The sequence below is a fragment of the Saccopteryx bilineata genome, chromosome 4 (assembly GCF_036850765.1).
Source record: "Saccopteryx bilineata isolate mSacBil1 chromosome 4, mSacBil1_pri_phased_curated, whole genome shotgun sequence".
Classification (NCBI taxonomy): domain Eukaryota; kingdom Metazoa; phylum Chordata; class Mammalia; order Chiroptera; family Emballonuridae; genus Saccopteryx; species Saccopteryx bilineata.
The window spans coordinates 91,021,705-91,042,405 of NC_089493.1; the positions used below are offsets into that span (position 1 = coordinate 91,021,705).

A 20,701-nucleotide genomic window follows, 5' to 3' on the forward strand; every position below is an offset into this window, starting at 1 on the left:
ACATAAACAGATTAATGCTTCTGTCTCCCCCTTACTCCCTTCCTCTCTCTCTATTCAATAAAAATAAAAAATTTAAAAAATAGGAAAAAATAAAGAATTTATGGATAGGATGCCAATTACCAAGGTAAATTCGCACAGTTGCACTTTATGTTCCTTAACTTTGTATTGCCTTTATCCAATGGTAAATTAAGGATACAAATTATCAACATGACAGCCGAACTAAAAAAAAAAAAAAAAAAAAAGGGCAAGCACTGCCTAATTAAATAATAAACTAGATATAAATAATAAACCAGTCTGATGTACAGGATCATATTCCATATACAGAAGCACTCCAACTATTAAAAAAAATGCAACAAAAATAAGTATGGAAACAGGTTGCTAATGATCAAGGTTCAGGAATATACTATATACATTCCTTGAGGAACAGGAATCAATATCCCCTACAGATGTAGAACCAATGGTGCAAACAAACAATATCTTCTGCAATCTTTTAGAAATAACAGCTGATACTAGTATTGAGGCATACCTTTGCAAATTTAAAGTCACATTTGACTGATTTAAGTATGTACTCATTTTAAGATGCACACAATTTCTATAAATCTTTAAAAAATAAAAGGTTGCATCTTGAAATTAATATATTGCTTTGCCTTGATGGAGGCACTGGGAAGCTATATTAATATGAAAATAGATATTTCATGGGAAGACTGAAAATTCAGCTTAAAAGTTTCTAAAGGAAAAATAATGTAGCCTAACCAGGTAGTGTCGCAGTGGACGCTAGAGCGTTGGACTGGGATGCAGAGGACCCAGGTTCAAAACCGAGGTCGCTGGCTTGAGTGCGGGCTCATCTGGTTTGAGAACAGCTCACCAGCTTAACAACCCAAGGTCGCTGGCTTGCACAAGGGTTCCCTCGGTCTGTTGTAGCTCCCCCAGTCAGGGCACATATGAGAAAGCAATCAATGAACTAAGGTGCCACAAAGAATTGAGGCTTCTCATCTCTCTCCTTTCCTGCATGTTTGCCCCATCTATGCCTGTCTCTGTCATAAATAGTAATAATAATAATAATAATAATCTGGGTGATGATATGCATGTTGCTTTGAGTCTTAAATCACTCCTTTCACCAGATTAGGAAATGCAACACCAGATTAGGAAATGCAATTTTTTAAATCCCTGGCTTTGCTTATGTTTACAAAGCTTTCCATCCAATTAATAATCTCTTCTAGACTCTTCAATTTCCAATGACTTTTTTTTTTTTTTTTCCTTTTCATTTTTCTGAAGCTGGAAATAGGGAGAGACAGTCAAACAGACTCCCGCATGCGCCCGACCGGGATCCACCCGGCACGCCCACCAGGGGCGAAGCTCTGCCCACCAGGGGGCGATGCTCTGCCCATCCTGGGCGTCGCCATGTTGCGACCAGAGCCACTCTAGCGCCTGGGGCAGAGGCCACAGAGCCATCCCCAGCGCCCGGGCCATCTTTGCTCCTATGGAGCCTTGGCTGCGGGAGGGGAAGAGAGAGACAGAGAGGAAAGCGCGGCGGAGGGGTGGAGAAGCAAATGGGTGCTTCTCCTGTGTGCCCTGGCCGGAAATCGAACCCGGGTCCTCCGCACGCTAGGCCGACGCTCTACCGCTGAGCCAACCGGCCAGGGCCCAATGACTTTTAACATTGCTCATTTATCATGTTCTCCACACATTCCAAAATGTTACAGTTTGGATCTTATCCAAAGATAATGTCTTAAAACAGTGTGGTCCAATTTTTATCTTTTTTTAAAGCTGAAATTATAAAACAGTATTTATGAGTAATACTGCTTATATACATTAAGAACATACAATTCCATTCATTTCTATATTCTCATTTGAACAAGCCAGATCAGTAGAGTACATTTCTCTCATTTACAGTAAAATTTCTTTTGTTTTGTTTTTGTTTTTTTGTATTTTCCTGAAGCTGGAAACAGGGGAGAGACAGTCAGACTCCCGCATGCACCCGACGGGGATCCAACCAGCACGACCACCAGGGGGCGACACTCTGCCCACCAGGGGGTTGCTCTGTTGCGACCAGAGCCACTCTAGCGCCTGGGGCAGAGGCCAAGGAGCCATCCCCGGCGCCCGGGCCATCTTTGGTCCAATGGAGCCTCTGCTGCGGGAGAGGAAGAGAGAGACAGAGAGGAAGGAGAGGGGGAGGGGTGGAGAAGCAGATAGGTGCTTCTCCTGTGTGCCCTAGTCGGAAATCGAACCCGGGACTTCTGCACGCCAGGCCGACGCTCTACCACTGAGCCAACCGGCCAGGGCCTACAGTAAAATTTCTTTAAGAGTTGTCTGTACAAACAGATTTGTGGTTGCCAGGTGATTGAGTAGAGAGAAAACTTGACAACAAAGGAGCTTCCTGATGAAGTTTTGGGATATATGGCAATACCTGTATCTTAATTGTACCAGTAGGTACATGGCTATACACATCCAAATTGTACACCAAAAGCCATGTATCTGATTGTCTATACAAAGTCTTCTACTCTGTCTCCAATTTCTACCTTTCCATTCTCCTCCAGTTTATGCCCCCACCATTATCAAGAGCTATCCTGCCCTGACTAGATATCTTGGCTGGTTCGATCCCTGGTTGGGCACATATAGAAACACATCAATGTTCTACCTTTTGCTTGCTGTCTCTTTTCCTAACATCAATAAATTAAAACAACCAAAAACCTATCCTTGCCAAAGTCACCAATGTTTTCCACATTGCTAAATCCAATAGACATTTCTAAATCTTCATATTAAACTGTCAACCACAATTGTAAATTCATCCCTCTCCTCTTTTAACACATTTCAATACGGCTTCCAGGACATTTCATGCTTCTGGTTTTCTCCATCTTTTTTCTTTGTGGCATTCTCAATCATATTTGCTCAAATTCCTCATCTGTCTCGTCTTTAAAGGTGCCGTTCTGACCCTGGCCGCTTGGCTCAGTTGCAGAGGATCAGCCCAGCATGTGGAAGTCCCAGGTTTGATTTCTGGTCAGGGCACACAGGAGAAGTGACCGTCCACCCCTCCCCCTACCCTCACCCCAAGCCATGGCTCAAGCCAGTTGGCCTTGCTCCTTGGCTTCACATGTCAGGTGTTAAAAAAATGTTTCCGGTTGAAAAGGAGCAATGGCCCCAGATGGACAGAACATTGCTCCTTAGTGGGCTTGTTGGGTCAATCCAGGTCAGGACTCCTGCCTCCCCTCCTTTCACAAAGAGAGAGAGAAGAGAGAAGAGAGAAGGGGGGGGGGGGAGGGAGGGAGGGAAAGTGCCATTCTCCAGGAATCTTTTTCCTACCTGCACAATTTTATGACCTATTTAGCAGAAGCCTGCCTAACGTTTCTCAAGAATGTCTAATAGGGAGCTTAAACTAACATGTTCACAACTGAGCTACCTCTCTCCCTAGTTCTTCTAATGTTTTTCCTCATCAGTGTCTAGTTTTCCAAAACTTTGGTGACATCTTTGATTCTTCTCTTAGACCTCATATTGATCTGTAAGCAAATCTAACTATAAAATTTAACCACTTCTTACCTCTCCTACTGTTACCTCCCTGGTCTTCTCCCAAATGATTGTTCACTTAGATAATCTTACTGGCCACTTATTCTAAGAATAGTCTTGTTAAAATATAAACAAGATCCTCACTCTTATGCTCAAAACTCTCCAATGACTTCCCATCTCATTCAGAATAAAAGCTAAAGATCCACTTTCTCTCAGGCCATCTATTTTCCACCCTGGTGAATACAATATGCCTCCTCAAAATAAGATCTTAAATATTTGTTGAGAAAATAAGTGACTTTCCTAAACTGGGTCCTAGAAAAGAATCACAAATCACATTATCAACAACAGATAACAAACCCAACCTATCCTTAAAAGCTGGAAAGCTAAGAGTACTGGTACGTGTTTTTTTTTTTTTTTTCCTAGTATAAAGACTATTGGAAACTTTACTCTTAGAAAATCAGAAAAAAAATGAATTGAATAAATAATCTACAACCCTGGCCAGATAGTTCAGCTGGTTAGAGCTTTTGTCACATACCAAGGCTGTGGGTTCAACCCCTAGTCAAGACACATACAAGAGTCAATCAATGAATGCATAAGTAAGCGGAACAACAAGGCAATGTTCCCCTATATCAGGGGTATCAAACTCGCGGCCCGCCGAACAATTTTGTGCGGCCCGTAGACTAATCCGCGAAGTTCAAAATATTTTGGATAAAATTAAGTAAGCCTAGGGGCCTACTTGTATTTTTCATTTCTCTAGCATCCTAGCTAGATATTAGCTTAGTTAACAGCAGTTGTGATGCGAACTACAGTTTCTGGTCGTTTTGTGACACTGAGTAAACTGCATGTACGATTGTGCTTGTTGTACTGATTTTTTTTTTGTTTTCAACTGCAGTGAGAAGTGTTGCGTAACAGTTGCCTTCTGTAGACCTAGTGCGGCCCGCCTAACGGCTGTGATCTTGCTCTGCGGCCCACATGCTGAGTTGAGTTTGAGACCCCTGCCCTATATCTTCAAGTCAATCAGTAAGATTTTAAAATTTAAACTGAACCAGTTTTCAAGCTATTACAAAATAAAAGTCAGAACTTGTGCCTATAATGGATATGATTTGAGACTATCATGTCATGTTTGTTGTGAGGAAATCATAAACACAAATTTCCATACATGATTTTCTCCTGCTAACTATTTTTGTACCATAATAATCTGTTCCCTTTGTTAAACTCCATTAATCTCACAGTCATAATATATAATACATGTATCACTGTTAAGAAAAAGTCTCTCTTCAGTGAATTTTGTTGCTTTTTCCTTGGATTATTAATAAAGTTTGTCAATTTATCCCTCTATTCTTTGGATACATATGAACACTTATTCTAGCCCTGGTTGGTGGTACAGTGGATAGAGTGTTGTCCCAGAGTCAGGTCAGGGCTTGACCCCTGAGGTCGCCAGTTCGAGCCCCGAACAAGGCACATATAAGAAGCAATCAATGGCACAAGTAAGTAGGAGAATGAGTTGATGCTTCTCTTTCTCTATCAAAAAAAAAAAAAAATCCTATCCTATTTATCAAAAGTGCATCTTTTTTCTTTCCCTGAAAAATAACATTAGTTTCCTAGATACTATTCCAACATTCCTTTTCAGCTTTGTTCCAAAACTGAAGTCTGGGTTCTCTAACTTCTTGTCTGAAGAGCAGTCTTTAGTCATAACAATTCTCACACTGAACACTTAAAATTGATTTAGCCCAGTAATACTAACTTTACAACATTTTAGACCTGCATTGTTGAACTGAATAGTCACTAGCCACGTGTTACTAAATTAAATTGAAAATTTGATTCTTGCCTGACCTGTGGTGGCACAGTGGATAAAGGGTCAACCTGGAATGCTGAGATTCCTGGTTCAAGATGCTGGGCTTGCCTGGTCAAGGCACATACAAGAAGAAGCTTCTCGTCCAGACCTCCCCCCCACAATCCTTTCTCTCTCTCTTCTAAATTCAATAAATGCAATCTTAAAAAAAAAAAAGAAAAAATTTAAAAATAAAAAATAAATTTCAGTTCTTAAAGTAGCCACATTTCAAGAGCTAGAGTCAAATGTGGATAAATGCCTACCATACCAACAGTACAGTAGAGATACACATCACCACAGAAAGTTCTATTGAACAGCACTGTTCTAGTTTGTTGCTTACACAAACATCTATCTAATGTCTCTACTTAAATTTCCAAAGAGAGCCCAGAAGACTATTATTTTCAGTCTATAACAAACCCAAAATCCTTACAAGCCAGCGAAATGTCCTTAGTATAAACTGCTAGTTATACATCTCCTAGGATGATAAAACAGAATAGCAAAACTAAAAAAAAAAAAAAAAAAAAAAAATTAGAAACAGTAATAAACTTAAAAACTGTATCAGATGCTATATCCAAAGAGTTACATTCAGAATATATGTAGAAGCCTTACAACTCGATGACAAAAATCAAGACATTATAAACATGGGTAAAGGATCAGAATACATTTGCCTAAAGATAAACAGCCACTGAGCACATGTATACTCAATGCCAAGTTTAAAAACAAAAACACAAATCAAAACCACAATGGCATACTAATCCTCCAACTAGAATGCTTAAATAAGAGAGATAATAAAACACATGTTGACAGGCCCTGGCCGGTTGGCTCAGCGGTGGAGCGTCGGCCTGGCGTGCGGGGGACCCGGGTTCGATTCCCGGCCAGGGCACATGGGAGAGGCGCCCATTTGCTTCTCCGCCCCCCCCCCTCCTTCCTCTCTGTCTCTCTCTTCCCCTCCGGCAGCCAGGGCTCCATTGGAGCGGGGATGGCCCAGGCACTGGGGATGGCTCCTTGGCCTCTGCCCTGGGCGCTGGAGTGGCTCTGGTCGCAGCGGAGCGACGCCTTGGAGGGGCAGAGCGTCGCCCCCTGGTGGGCGTACCGGGTGGATCACGGTCGGGCGCATGCGGGAGTCTGTCTGACTGTCTATCCCCGTTTCCAGCTTCAGAAAAATACAAAACAATACATGTTGACAATGTGAAGAAATTGAAACCCTCATACATGGCTGATGGGAGCATAAAATGGCACAGCTGCATTGAAGACAGTATGGCAGTTCCTCAAATTAATCTACTGAAAGACCCAGCAATTCTCCTAAAGCAGGGGTCGGGAACCTTTTTAGCTGAGAGAGCCATGAATGCCATATATTTTAAAATGTAATTCCGTGAGAGCCATACACTGACCGTGTATGTTATGCATTATCCAATAAAATGTTGGTGTTGTCCCAGAGGACAGCTGTGATTGGCTCCAGCCATCTGCAACCATGAACATGAGTGGTAGGAAATGGATTGTAATGAGAATGTTTTATATTTTTAACGTTATTATTTTTTTAACTAAAGATTTGTATGCGAGTCAGATGCAGCCATCAAAAGAGCCACATCTGGCTCATGAGCCATAGGTTCCCGACCCCTGTTCTAAGGTATATACCCAAGAGAAATAAAAACATATGCCCATGCAAAAATGTGTATACAATGTTCATAAGCAAAATTATTCAAACTGTGAAAACCATGGAATATAATTCAGTAATAAGAAAGAATGAAGTATGAAAAATAAGGCTGAACCATGAAATACTATTCTAAGTGGAAGAAATCAGTCGCAGAAAGACACATATTGTGTGATTCTACTGACAATAAATGTCCAAATCAGGCAAATCGACAGAGAAAGTAAACTTGTGGTTGCTGGGTATGGGGACATAAGATTACGGAATGATAACTAATAAGGTGTTTATTCTAGGGGGTGATGAAATGTTCTAAAATTAGATCATGGTCATGACTACACAACTCTGAACATACTAAATTGAATTGTGTAGTTTATAATGAATTATATAGTATGTGAATTACATTTCAATAAAGCCAAGTTTAAGAAACAGGGTGGAATAACATCAATGAGCTTCACTAAGTCTGTCTGAAAAATGTCCTGAAGTAGAGTCCTAAAATAGAAGCTAAATATGAATTAGACTATAATTATAAGAGAATATCATTTCATTTGGAGCAATATAGCAGATTCTCTGGTCCACAATCAAATGCATACATTTCAAAAAATTATCTCCCAAATACTCAAAAGTCTAGGAAACAATAAGAGAAATTAGCCCTGATAAGTGAAATTAAGAATATATTACTATCAAAATTTTAAGTTCAATAATAACCAAGTTTTTGTTGAAAGAATATTTGAAAGAATCTATGCTCTCATCCAAAATCCTCCTGGTAACAACAATATGATCAAGTTTCCACAAGAAGACACATAACCAACAAAGGGGCTCTGAGCAAATGGAAATTTTCGCCTCATGCCTAAAATGACAATTAAAATGTCATTTTAGGTGACACCTAAAGAGTCATTTCTTAGCTTTTCCAAGTAGCCAAGAACTTTCTTGCTCTTTGAATCACATATGCCTTTCTAAGCAAGCCCAGTGCTGTTCAGGAATATAAAAAAAACAAAACGGCCTGACCAGGTGGAGGCACAGTGGATAGAGCGTCGGACTGGGATGTGGAGGACCCAGGTTCGAGACCCCGAGGTCGCCAGCTTGACTGCGGGCTCATCTGGTTTGAGCAAAAGCTCACCAGCTTGGACCCAAGGTCACTGGGCTCCAGCAAGGGGTTGCTCGGTCTGCTGAAGGCCCGCGGTCAGGGCACATGTGAGAGAGCAATCAATGAACAACTAAGGTGTTGCAAAGCGCAATAAAAAACTAATGATTGATGCTTCTCATCTCTCTCCGTTCCTGTCTGTCTGTCTGTCCCTGTCTATCTCTCCGACTCACTCTCTGTCTCTGTAATAAATAAATAAATAATCAAAACGGGGAGAGGCAAGATGACAGCTCCTCTAACCCCACTCCACCCAGCAAAAACGGGTTAATCCAAAACCTAAGTTTGTGTGCCTAGAACAAAATAAGGGCTCAAGTATTAGTTTAAGGACTGTAATGGCTGGCTTCTTTTATCCATCTTGCATTTCAATGGAAATTCTCCCACTATGCACAAACTGTTTTTCTCAGTTTTTGATTAGCATACCTTCCTGGAAAAGATCTGTAGGGAAAGAATCAACAAAAGAATTGCTTCTGCCTGACCAAGTGGTGGCACAGTAGATAGAGTGTCGGACTGGGATGTGGAGGACCCAGGTTCAAAACAGAGGTTGCCAGCTTGAGCCCAAGCTTGCTGGCTTGAGCAAGGGGTCACTCGGTATGCTGTAGCCCCCTGGTCAAGGCACGTATGAGAAATCAATGAACAACTAAGGAGCTGCAATGAAGAATTGATGTTTCTCATCTCTATCCCTTCCTGTCTGTCTGTCCCTCTCTCTGACTCCCTGTCTTTGCCACACACACAAAAAGAATTGCTTCTTTCCCTTGGGGTGGTGAACACACAACACAGAGTAGAGATGCTGTGTTGGAGAATTGTGCACTTGAAAATCTGTATATATAATCTTGTTAACCAGTATCACACCAATAAATATAATAAAAGGGAAAATAAATATTTTAAACTGTGTTTCCGAAAGCTCTTAACAATACAAACCTTCAGGTAACCTTTAATGGCATGATCCTAGTCATAAAAGATAAAATCTCAGCAAGTTATACTTAACTTTTCTCTCCCAACAAAGCACCTTCTTGCATAACTTTAAACAAATCACACCAAGACCAGCCGCCTTTCCAGTTCAACAATTAAATGGTGACTATATATTTATATCTTGCCACCGCTTCCAGTTTCTTTTCTAACAATAGGGTTATTGCTAAGATATCTGCCTACAGACACAAATCCTTAATATGCCATACAAAGCCCTTTATAACCCACATTCTTTTCCAACTACAGCTATCTGCATTCCTAAATACAGAGATACTCACAACTCTGCATTGTACCCACACCCTAACTGCCTTAATTCCTCCTTCTTACTTATAACCAAAGGCAAGTTCAAATACAGTCCTTTGTGAAACTAAATGGGACTCTGAATCTTAACAAGGAAGGTTATAGCTCCAAAGGGCAACACAATTCATCTTTCTGAGACAATACTATACAATGCAGAACAAATAGCAACCCATTAATTACACAGTACTTTCTTCACCTTTTGTGATATTGCTTGTCATACATCTCATATATATATATATATATTTTTTTTTTTATTTTTTTTTTTTTTATTTTTGTACAGAGACAGAGTCAGAGTGAGGGACAGACAGACAGGAACGGAGAGATGAGAAGCTCAATCATTAGTTTTTCATTGCACATTGCAACACATTAATTGTTCATGGATTGCTCTCTCATATGTGCCTTGACCGCGGGCCTTCAGCAGACTGAATAACCCCTTGCTCGAGCCAGCGACCTTGGGTTCAAGCTGGTGAGCTTTTTGCTGAAGCCAGATGTGCCTGCGCTCAAACTGGCAACCTCGGGGTCTTGAACCTGGATCTTCCACATCCCAGTCCGACGCTCTATCTACTGCGCCACCGCCTGGTCAGGCTACATGTCTCATATTTAATCTGTGAGTTGAGGTATTTCATTCCTCTTTCTAAACATGGTGTGTGGGCATGTTTTCCTAATATTATACTACCTATAATATTACACTGCCACCTTCTTTTTTTTACAAATACTAGGACCAACGATCACTAGATGCCCAGGTACCAAAATCATGCTTCTGAAATCTCGATGTTGGTTCCACATGTAGAGAAATCAAGCTACCTACCCTACTACTGTGTGCCATTCATGGCAGATGCCCTGTTTATATACTGCCTTCTAACGATCAGTAATAAAGTGAATGAATAAAAATATTTTAAAAATTAAAGAAATTTAAGAACCTGAAAAACCACTGCAAAGCATTTCAAAAGAACTTCTCTAGCAATACCTTTTCCAGAAGCAACAAGGCTCTCAAGAAGACAAAAAAAAGGATCTTTGTCAGAAACTTATTATAGATTTACGAAATTTTCAACAAATAATGTTTTGCACACATGGTAACTTATGCAACTATCTTAGTTGTATATATAAACCCCATGAATGTTCACCCTAGAAGTCTTCTTTAGGTTTATATTCTTACCACAAAAATTGTGTTTGTTGATTTTCAACCTTTTTTTTTTCATGGCACAAACACATACTATAATTACTAAGGTCAGTGCCCCTGACTAAATACAACCATTTTCATCTTATGGCACAAATAAATTAGTTACTAAGGAAGAAGAGGTCAGGACCCCTTTTTCTTTAGTAATTAGTTTATGGGTGTGTGAGAAACAAAGGTTGAAAATCACTGTGAAGAGTTTATACGCATATCTGAAACAAAGTTGACTATGCATCTGAGCATTAAATATTAATAAATCTATTTATAGTGGTCGTTTCATAAAATGACAGTTTTTGTTAAAATTCGTAAGAACTCCCACACCAGTAACATCAGAAATTGCCTTAAGAACAACTAGAACCCAAAATTCCACTAGAACAACATGGCTCTAACAAAAGCTTGTATTAAAAATTCTTTCAGGCCCAGGCAGGTTGGCTCAGTGGTAGAGTGTTGGCCTGGCATGCAGGAGTCCCGGGTTCTATTCCCGGCCAAGGCACACAGGATAAGCGCCCATCTGCTTCTCCAACCCTACCCCTCTCCTTCCTCTGTTTCTCTCTTCCCTTCCCGCAGCAGAGACTCCATTGGAGCAAAGTTGGCCCTGGCGCTGGGAGTGGCTCTGTGGCCTCTGCCTCAGGCGCTAGAGTAGCTCTGGTTGCAACAGAGCAATGCCCCAGGTGGGCAGAGCATCGCCCCCTGGTGGGCGTGCCGGGTGGATTCCAGTCAGGCGCATGCGGGAGAGTCTGTCTGACTGCCTCCCCGTTTGCAACTTTAGAAAAATACAAAAAAAAAAAATTATTTCAGGCCTGACCTGTGGTGGCACAGTGGATAAAGCGTCAACCTGGAAACGTTGAGGTTGCCGGTTCAACACCCTGGGATTGCCTGGTCAAGGCACATGTGGGAGTTGATGCTTCCTGTTCCTCCTCCCTTCTCTCTCTCTCCCCTCTCTATAATGAATAAATAAAATCTTCCAACAAAGCATTGGACTGGGACGCAAAGGTTCCAGGTTTGAAACCTCAAGGTCATCAACTTGAGTGCAGGATCATAGGCATGGCCCCAAGGTTGCTGGCTTGAGCAAGGGGTCACTCACTCTGCTGTAGCACCCTAGTCAAGGCACATATGAGAATGCAATCAATGAACAACTAAGGTGCTGCAACAAAGAATTGATGCTTCTCATCTCTCTCCCTTCCTGCCTGTCTGTCCCTATTTGTCCCACTCTTTGTCACAAAGAAAAAAAATCTTCTAAAACTAAAGTAACTTTAATGATCGCAGGTTAACAGTTCTTAAGGCCCCCCCCTCCAAAAATTAGTAACCTTACTGCAGTGCAGTGCAGGCAACAGCATTAATGCCACAGAATCTAATTCTCTGTTGTCTCTTTCTCAGAAGACATTCTAGTAAATTTTAAGTGGCTCAGGCAAGTTTTATCATTTGATTATATTCCATTTCTAAAGGTATTTATAATATTTGGAACTTGACCTACCAACACTCATTCCTACCCAAGCAAAAATACAAATCACTGCAATTCTCCTAACAAAACATCATTAATATGTTATTTCCTGATACTTAAAATTTGTTTCTCCTTACAAAGCACCCAATATCTACATTCTTAAAGTTTTCTGTCAAAATTCAGGCTAATGTTTATAAAGTCCTAACACCTCTATGAAGTATTCTGGTCTCCTACCCCCAACTCTACCATGCCAAAACAGAGAAAAGGGGGTGAGAAAGACTTAAAAAGAATAGAACCCAAATTTGATCAAGCCTCCAAATCAAACTGCTAATTCACAAGAAATACAGGTGACAGAAAAACATTTTAAACAATACAACATACAACCTGCAATTCCAACTCTGCAACAACTGATGAAATTAAGGGATTTTATTTCTGTGGTTGCTTATAAAAGCTGTCTTGTCTTTTATTGATAAGACTGTTCTGTTATATACTATATTTGAATTGAAGTGATCCATAATACAGAGTAAAAAAAAAATAAGTTGAAATAACTTTTAAAAAAGAATGTCTACCGGCCAGGGCACACAGGAGAAGCGCCCATCTGCTTCTCCACTCCTTCCCCTCTCCTTACTCTCTGTCTCTCTCTTCCCCTCCCTCCCGCAGCCAAGGCTCCACTGGAGCAAAGTTGGCCCAGGCGCTGAGGATGGCTCCATGGCCTCTGCCTCAGGCGCTAGAATGACCCTGGTTGCAACAGAGAGACGCCCCAGATGGGCAAAGCATTGCCCCCTGGTGGGCATGCTGGGTGGATCCCGGTCGGGCGCATGCGGGAGTCTGTCTGACTGCCTCCCCGTTTCCAACTTCAGAAAAAAAAAAAAAAGAATGTCTAGGCTTTGGCTGGTCACTTCTCACTTTGGAAAAATACAAAGAATGTCTATAAGACTGGCCTGTGGTGGCACAGTGGATTAAGCATTGACCTAATAAAACACATTGAGGTTCCTTGTTCAAAACCCTGGGCTTGCCTATTCAAGGCACATGCAGGAATCAAGTACTGCGAGTTGATGCTTCCTGCTTCTACCCACCCCTCTCTAAAAATCAATCACTAAAACAATAAAGAGAGAGTCAGAGAGAGGGACGGATAGGAACAGACAAACAGGAAGGGAGAGAGATGAAAAGCATCAATCGCAGCGCCTTAATTGTTCATTGATTGCTTTCTTGTATGTGCCTTGACAGGGGTTGGGGAGGCACGACAGTAGAGAGAGTGACCCCTTGCTCACATCAGCGGCCTTGGCCTTCAAGCTAGCAACCTTTGGGCTCAAGCTAGTGACCATGGGGTCATTTCTATGATCCCATGCTCAAGTCAGCAACCCTGAGCTCAAGCTGATGACCTCAGGTTTTAAATCTGTCCTCTGTATTCCAGGCCAACGCTCTATCCACTTCAGCACCGCCTGGTCAGGTAAAGTAAAAAAAAATTTCAAAAAAAGAATAATCTCCCTAAAAAACAGGAATGTCTAAGAAACAAATACCAACTCATCTTCATTTCACTATGCATCAGTTTGAAAAACTGTTGTCACACATAAAGAACCCTAGTTATGCCAGAGATGTTAGTTTTTAGGGGAGGAATGGTAGGGTGGTCCATGATTCCCTTCATTTTGATTATTTAATTTGTGTCACCAAAATATGCAGTAGTAATAATATATTAACAAGATTAACAAAATACCAATTCAGAAGTGCAATTTTCAGTAACAGTGTAAGAATCTGTGGAGAGCTTGATAAACAAGAATTCTTATGCTTTAAAACATTGGGAATTCTTGATTGTAAATAAAATTTGGGGGTCATTTTTAATGCAATTTCTTATCTTTCATGTTTCTTTCAGCCACCATGCAACTGTATTACTACGCATAATTATTTCCATTTTAGGGATAAGAAAACAGATTACAAACACAATTTTGGTCATGATCTTTGTCGCTAAGCGACAAGTCCTTGGATTCCTCATGTTTTTTCTGGTCTACATCAGCTGCCTCCCCAAATAAAATAGGTGTTAAGACTTCATTCAAGATCCCAGAAAGCTGGATAATAAAGATATTACCTAATTAATATAATGCCAAATCTGTCTAGAAACATTTAGCATTCATCCCATTTATCTATGTATTCATGGTTGATTATGTGCCCTGACTAGAGATCCAACACGTTACAGCCTTGATCAGGACTACACTTGAAAACAACTGAGCTACCTGGACAAAGCAAACTTCATGTTCTTAAGGATCTGAGTGAAGGACTTAAGTTGTAAGTAGACAATGATTTAATTCCCATTTATAAAAGACTCAGAGCTTTTAGCATATGTTAGAGCAGGGGTCTCAAACTCAACTCAGCATGTGGGCCGCAGAGCAAGATCACAGCCGTTTGGCGGGCCGCACTAGGTCTACAAAAGGCAACTGTTACGCAACACTTTTCTCACTGCAGTTGAAAACAAAAAAAAAAATCAGTACAACAAGCACAATCGTACATACAGTTTACTCAGTGTCACAAAACGACCAGAAACTGTAGTTCGCATCACAACTGCTGTTAACTAAGCTAATATCTAGCTAGGATGCTAAAGAAATGAAAAATACAAGTAGGCCCCTAGGTTTACTTAATTTTATCCAAAATATTTTGAACTTCGCGGATTAGTCTGCGGGCCGCACAAAATTGTTCGGCAGGCCGCAAGTTTGAGACCCCTGTGTTAGAGCCAATTGCCCAACTTCTTTTAACTAAAGAAAAGTTGATTTAGGATCACTGTATTACTAAGTAGGATAATAACAGAAGTATTAATAACCTTGCGAATAAAGTACAGTCTTTTCAGAACAACTTTGGAGAGGAAACAACACCATTTTCCTGAGTAATTTTTCCATTTTTCACTAAACCTGCTCATTTTCCCACACGGACCTCAACACTATTACTTGAATCCGGTCTTTACTACCTGCTTGTTCCATTTCGTCTTCAGAAATCTTTTTCTATTGACTGAGATTAGAATAGAATGCAAAAGACATTATTTTTAATTACAATCTATATCAAGCGATACATCAGAGAATAACTAAAGGTATTCTGTTGTCTCTTAAAAAACCCAAGAGTGAGACCAACAGTGTGTGTACTGCCACCAATTCTTAGGAATAGCAGTGGTAAAAATTTTGAGGCCTTGGCCCGTTGGCTCAGAGTACAGCTTGGCCCTGTGTGTAGATGTCTCAGGTCAGGGAACAAGAGGTAAACATCTGCTTCTACACCCTCCTTCCCCCTGGGGCAGCCATGGCTCAATTGGCTCAAGCGAGTTGGCCCAAGGTGCTCAGGATGGCTCCCAGGCCTCGCTGCTGGTGCTAAAAATAGCTTGGTTGCCAAGCAACGGAAAAGAGCCCAGGTGAGCACTGCATCCGTAGCCTCTAAGGGGCTTGCCGGGTGAATCCTAGTCGGTCACATGCAGAAGTCTGTCTCTCTGCCTCCCCTGCTTTCACTTAATTGAAAAAAATATTGAAGATATTTTTGCAAACATCTAAATTTCTTCACTATTCCTTGTTGCCTGCATCTCTCTTTTTACTCTTTTGCGAAATTACTTGCTTAAAATAATTTTTTTCCAAACATATTTACAGTGAGATGACAAGTATGGACAAAGTTCTGAGGCTTTACCTAGACAACTTCCAGTGTAAAATTACACATTATTTAAATTTTTCTACACACACATTTTTTAAATTTTAATGTGTTTTTAGTTTTTATTTATTGATTTGAGAGAGAGAGAGAGGAAGGGGGAGAGAGAGCAAGGCAAGAACATTAGTCTGTTCCGGTATGTGCTCTGACCAGGGATCAGGTATCAAACCGGCAATCTCCGGGCTTTGGAACAAAGCTCTATCCAACAGAGTGATCTGTCTGGCCAGGGCTCTATAGACACATTTTAAAACAAGTTTCTCGAACCGGCGATCTCAGCATTTCCAGGTCGACGCTTTATTCACTGCGCCTGATGCTTCCAGCTCCTTCCCCCTTCTCTCTGTCTCTGTCTCTCTCTCTCTTTCTCTCTCTCTCCCCCCCCTCTCCTCTCTAAAAAATAAATTTAAAAATAAATAAAATAAAATAAAACAAGTTTCTCATGCTAGAACAGTGTTTTTCAATCACCAGTCTGGTGCCTATCATCCAGAAATTTTGTGTCGGTTGGTTCTATAATTTCCATACAACATCAGAATGGTTAAATCTTTTCACAGACCAATAGCTGAAAACCATCATGCTACAGTCTATAACATCCCATAAATTATATACAAAAAATGTGTTAAAATTCTCGTAAAAGAAGTCATGACAGAGAAATAGGGTGAGCATTACAGAAATGAAACTACTTCCTTTTCTTTGTTATTCATTATTCTCAACACTGCCTGGACTATTCCTATGGTGGCAGTGGATACAGCCTTGTCTCACTGGTTCAAAGCCCTGGGCTGGGCAGATCAGAGCGTACAGGACAAGCAATAAACAAGCAATGAACTGAAGCAACTCGCTGAGTTTCTTCCTTTTTATTTTTTATTTTATTTATTTATTTTTTTGGTATTTTTCTGAAGCTGGAAACAGGGAGAGACAGTCAGACTCCCGCATACGCCCGACCGGGATCCACCTGGCACGCCCACCAGGGGCAAAGCTCTGCCTGGACCAGAGCCACTCTAGCACCTGGGACAGAGGCCAAGGAGCCATCCCCAGCAGGAGGGGAAAAGAGAGACAGAGAGGAAGGGGGGGGCTGTGGAGAAGCAAATGGGCGCTTCTCCTATGTGCCCTGGCCGGGAATCGAACCCAGGTCCCCCGCATGCCAGGCCAACGCTCTAATGCTGAGCCAACCGGCCAGGGCCTGAGTTTTTTCCTTTTTATTTTTTAGTAAGAGAACAGACAGGGACAGACAGGAAGGGAGAGAGATGAGAAGAAGCAACTAATAGTTGCTTACTCTGAGTTGATAGTTCTTGCTCCCCACTCAGTAAAATCAATACGTAAAATCTTAAATTAAAAAAAAATTCTTTAGGGGTTAAAAAAAAAATACACTAATGAAGAGTCTACCTAGACCTGCTGTATAAAAATCTCGATGGGTGTAGTTGGCCATGAATGTCTTTTAAATGTGGCCAAGATTCCTATGTTCAGATGGTGGGAGGGGGAGGGATAAAAAACACCTGCTTCCGAGAAACTCGCTAGGGTATCAGGGCCCTCAAGTCACTCCATCAGTGACCAACTTTTCCCAGATCTATTCTCACAAATCTAAGGTCTGTCACTTTTATATTTTAATATTTTCAAAGCACAAAAATCATTATTTTTCTAACCCTGGCCAGTGGGCTCAAGGGATAGAGTGTTGGCCCTGCGTATGAACATGCCAGGTTCAATCCTCAGTCAACACACACATGAGAACTGACCATATCCTTCTCTTCCCCTACCTTACTCCCTTTCTTTCTCTTCGTCTCCCATAGCCATTGGCTCAATTATTTCAAGTGTTGACCCCAGGCACTAAGGATAGGTCAGCTGGTCCTAGCATGGGCCTCAGGTGCTAAAAATAGTTCAGCTGATTCGAGCACTGGTTCCAGTCAAGGTTACTGGGTGGATCCCGGTTGGGGTTTATGTGGAAGTCTGTCTCACTATCCCCCCTCCTCTCAATTAGTAAACAAATAATTACTTTTCAATGTGTTCAAACAAAAATCTCAAGAAATCACTAAGAATAAAACAATCATCTGATGATGCATGAAAGAGACCCAAGTCATATACAACATTATGTTATGGCATTCAAAGATTTTTACAATGCAGATCCAAACAATTTTTCCAGTTTTGGCCGTTTAATACCTAGCTACAATAGTCTACCATGATATTTCTCAAACAAACGAAAAACGCTGATTTATCAAGTCCATTGAATGAGTATGCTCAAAAGTACCATAGAACACATAATTTCAAAAGTACCAAACCAAATATAACCTAATGTTTCCTTAACATTCACGAAGGTTAGTATTACCAGAATGCCAATGTGATACCAATCCTTTCTACATATCATACTATTCTCTGATAACTAATTCCTATTATCAAATCTAAATCCATCATTCAAAGCCATCCATAACCTATCCCTACTCACACATCTTCTCAGGACTCTCCAACAAATAGCTATGCTGTTCTGAAGGCACAAAGAGAAATCATAATCATTATTCCAACCCCCTTACCTTTTAAAACTGTAATATACCATTATTTCCCCATGTATAAGATGCACTGTAATTTTGGGGCCCCAAATTTGAAAAAGAATGTATTATATGAAATTATTGAACTCAAGTTTTATTCATAAAATTCATACAACTCCTCATCACTGTCAAAATTCCCATCTACATTAGCCTGTTCTCAGCTGTGTCTAATGATGAATCATTGTCTTCCACAATGAGCACAAAACAAGTGCCAAAAAAGCAGGAAATGCAAGTAAAAAAAATCCATAACCACTGTGTAAGACACATCCAATTTTTAGACTCCAAATTTTGGGGGGAAAGGTATGTCTTATACATGGGGAAATACAGTGATCACAATTAACTCTATAATACAAAATCTTAGCACTTAAACTCCTAAAGCCATTTGTATTCTTAATTTATTATACATGCTGACAGTATGTATAATATTTTGTACTAGTTGGTCTGTTTAAACGTCACCACAGAATATTTAAGGTTAGGAATCAATTTTTAATTTTGCTGTAATACAACGTAAAGCCAAGTGGCAAGTAGAGTGGTACCTTGACACATGAGTTTAATTCATTTCATGGCTGAGCTCATGACTCAATTTGCTCATGTGTCAAATCGAATTTCCCCATTTAAATTAATGGGAGTGCAATTAAACCATTCCGGCCCCCCCAAACCACACAAGTATTTTGTTTTATATGCTTTTAAAAAAGAAAATGTACTTTATAAATAACAAGTACATATATACATAATAAGAGAATGTAAAATAAACTGGTTTATGAAATATATTTACCTTCAAGGTCAGGTAAGATGCTGGTAGAGGGGGGGAGGGTACATTAGCATAACAATGGCCCTTCCCAAACAGGAAGGTAATCCGCAATTTGCAATCAACTGCCCTGCTCTGAGGGCAAGCACACACATGGCTGCCTAGCATCATATTTAACAATGTGAGTAAACTCAAAAAACACAAATTTTACAAACTCATTTGCCCAACATTTGTGATTCAAATATCTGCTCATCTCTCAAATTGTTCATGATTTAAAGTGCTTGTATGTCAAGGCACCACTATATACAATATGGAAATGAGAACAAGAAACTGCTCTATAAACCCCACTGCATCATTAAGGCAAGTCAGTTAGTCCTTTTACTTAGCATACAAATTAAAACAAAAAGATAAATGTTATGTCCCAATATGCCCTAAAGATATAAAAATTTAAATCTTTAAAATCAATAAAAATATCACCTTACCTAGTCTACCTCTGACAATTTACAGGAAGGTATTTTTCACTTTGTCTTGGCAAAAAAAGAGAAATTCGTTTGCAAATATGTTTGTGTTGTTCATTACTACACTAAGGTTGAAGGTGTGATCCCTGGTAAGGGTACATACAGTAACCAATGAATGCATGGGTGGGTAAAGCTACAAATCAATGTTTCTCTCTCTCTCTCCTGTCCTCTCTCTCTCAAATCAGTAAGTAAACATTAAAATAAACAGAATGACAAATCAATGTTGTTCTTCCTCTCTCCCTAAAATCAATTTCTTAAAATAAGGGAACTCTCATTAATATAAAATAGAAAAATTAAATGGTTCTTACTAGGTGGCTTTTTCACCAACATAGACAAAACACCTTAACATACCTGTCATAATAATCCCGTTGAAAGTCATAGTCCAAGTCAAAAGAGGAGCTGAAAAAACAAATACCAAACAGCATTAATTTGGAGATGTTAATGTCAATTCACAACAGCAGATGGGGAAAAAAAACAAAACAAACCAACAAAAAAACTCCAAACCCACGCTAAACCAACCACAATAAATATATCAACTGATTAGCATGAAATAAACCCCAATCATTCAAATAACATCACAAAATTTCAAACACCTTAGGCCACTGAACATGCAGTGGACAAAATGCAAATTCAGGTGAAAGTATACTTAAATGTCAACATATAATTTAACAGCTAAAATAAGAACACTGAAAATTACAACAGTAAACTACACATTCTTAGGCCATATTTTCGCTTTCTTGCTCCACAGCTTCTAAGAAGCTAAACTCCTCCTGAAGAATTTTAATGTATGCTATAAATAACAAACTACTGATCAATAGTAAAAATCTCAGAGAATTCTAATAATTCTCTGGGAAACGGGCAAAAAGGAGGTATATAAACAAAAAATTAATAAAGCATTACTTTAAACAGCTAAAGCATACTACAGTTAACCCTCCCCACATCCAGAAAACAGATAGAGAAGATGCCCACTGATGGACACAATGCAGTTATAAATAATAAAGTTCCGGACCTGAGTAGAGGGGACGGAGAAGGGTGTTCTGGTACTGACCCGTACATCTCCGCTGCAGATCGTTTCACACCAGCTTTTCCTCGGTTCACTTTTGGCTCTGCAGCCAGATTAATATCTGGAAAAACAAAAACAAAAACAAAAATTTTATTGACAACTCTGTTGGCTTTTTAATGTGTACAGAGTCACATAAAAAAGGAGTGGAGGGAATCTCAAAACACAGTTTAAAA

General features: G+C 40.1%; 1 protein-coding gene and 1 non-coding gene across 11 annotated transcripts in view; both read right to left on the bottom strand.

Moving 5' to 3' along the window:
* HNRNPC (heterogeneous nuclear ribonucleoprotein C) overlaps positions 1-20,701 on the bottom strand; it is a 78,877-nt gene that overhangs the window by 11,011 nt on the left and 47,165 nt on the right. For 7 of the 10 annotated variants that reach the window (XM_066277359.1, XM_066277362.1, XM_066277361.1 and 4 more), the window contains 2 exons: positions 20,475-20,589; positions 19,817-19,864 (listed from right to left, as the gene is read on the bottom strand). In XM_066277359.1, coding sequence (XP_066133456.1) covers positions 19,817-19,864; positions 20,475-20,589 — 163 coding nt within the window. The remainder of the gene's footprint in view (positions 1-19,816; positions 19,865-20,474; positions 20,590-20,701) is intronic. The other 3 variants (XM_066277365.1, XM_066277364.1, XM_066277363.1) reach the window with 1 other exon arrangement.
* LOC136336684 (U11 spliceosomal RNA) lies at positions 10,096-10,233 on the bottom strand. The gene has a single exon (XR_010731515.1). It is a non-coding gene; the product is annotated as a U11 spliceosomal RNA (small nuclear RNA).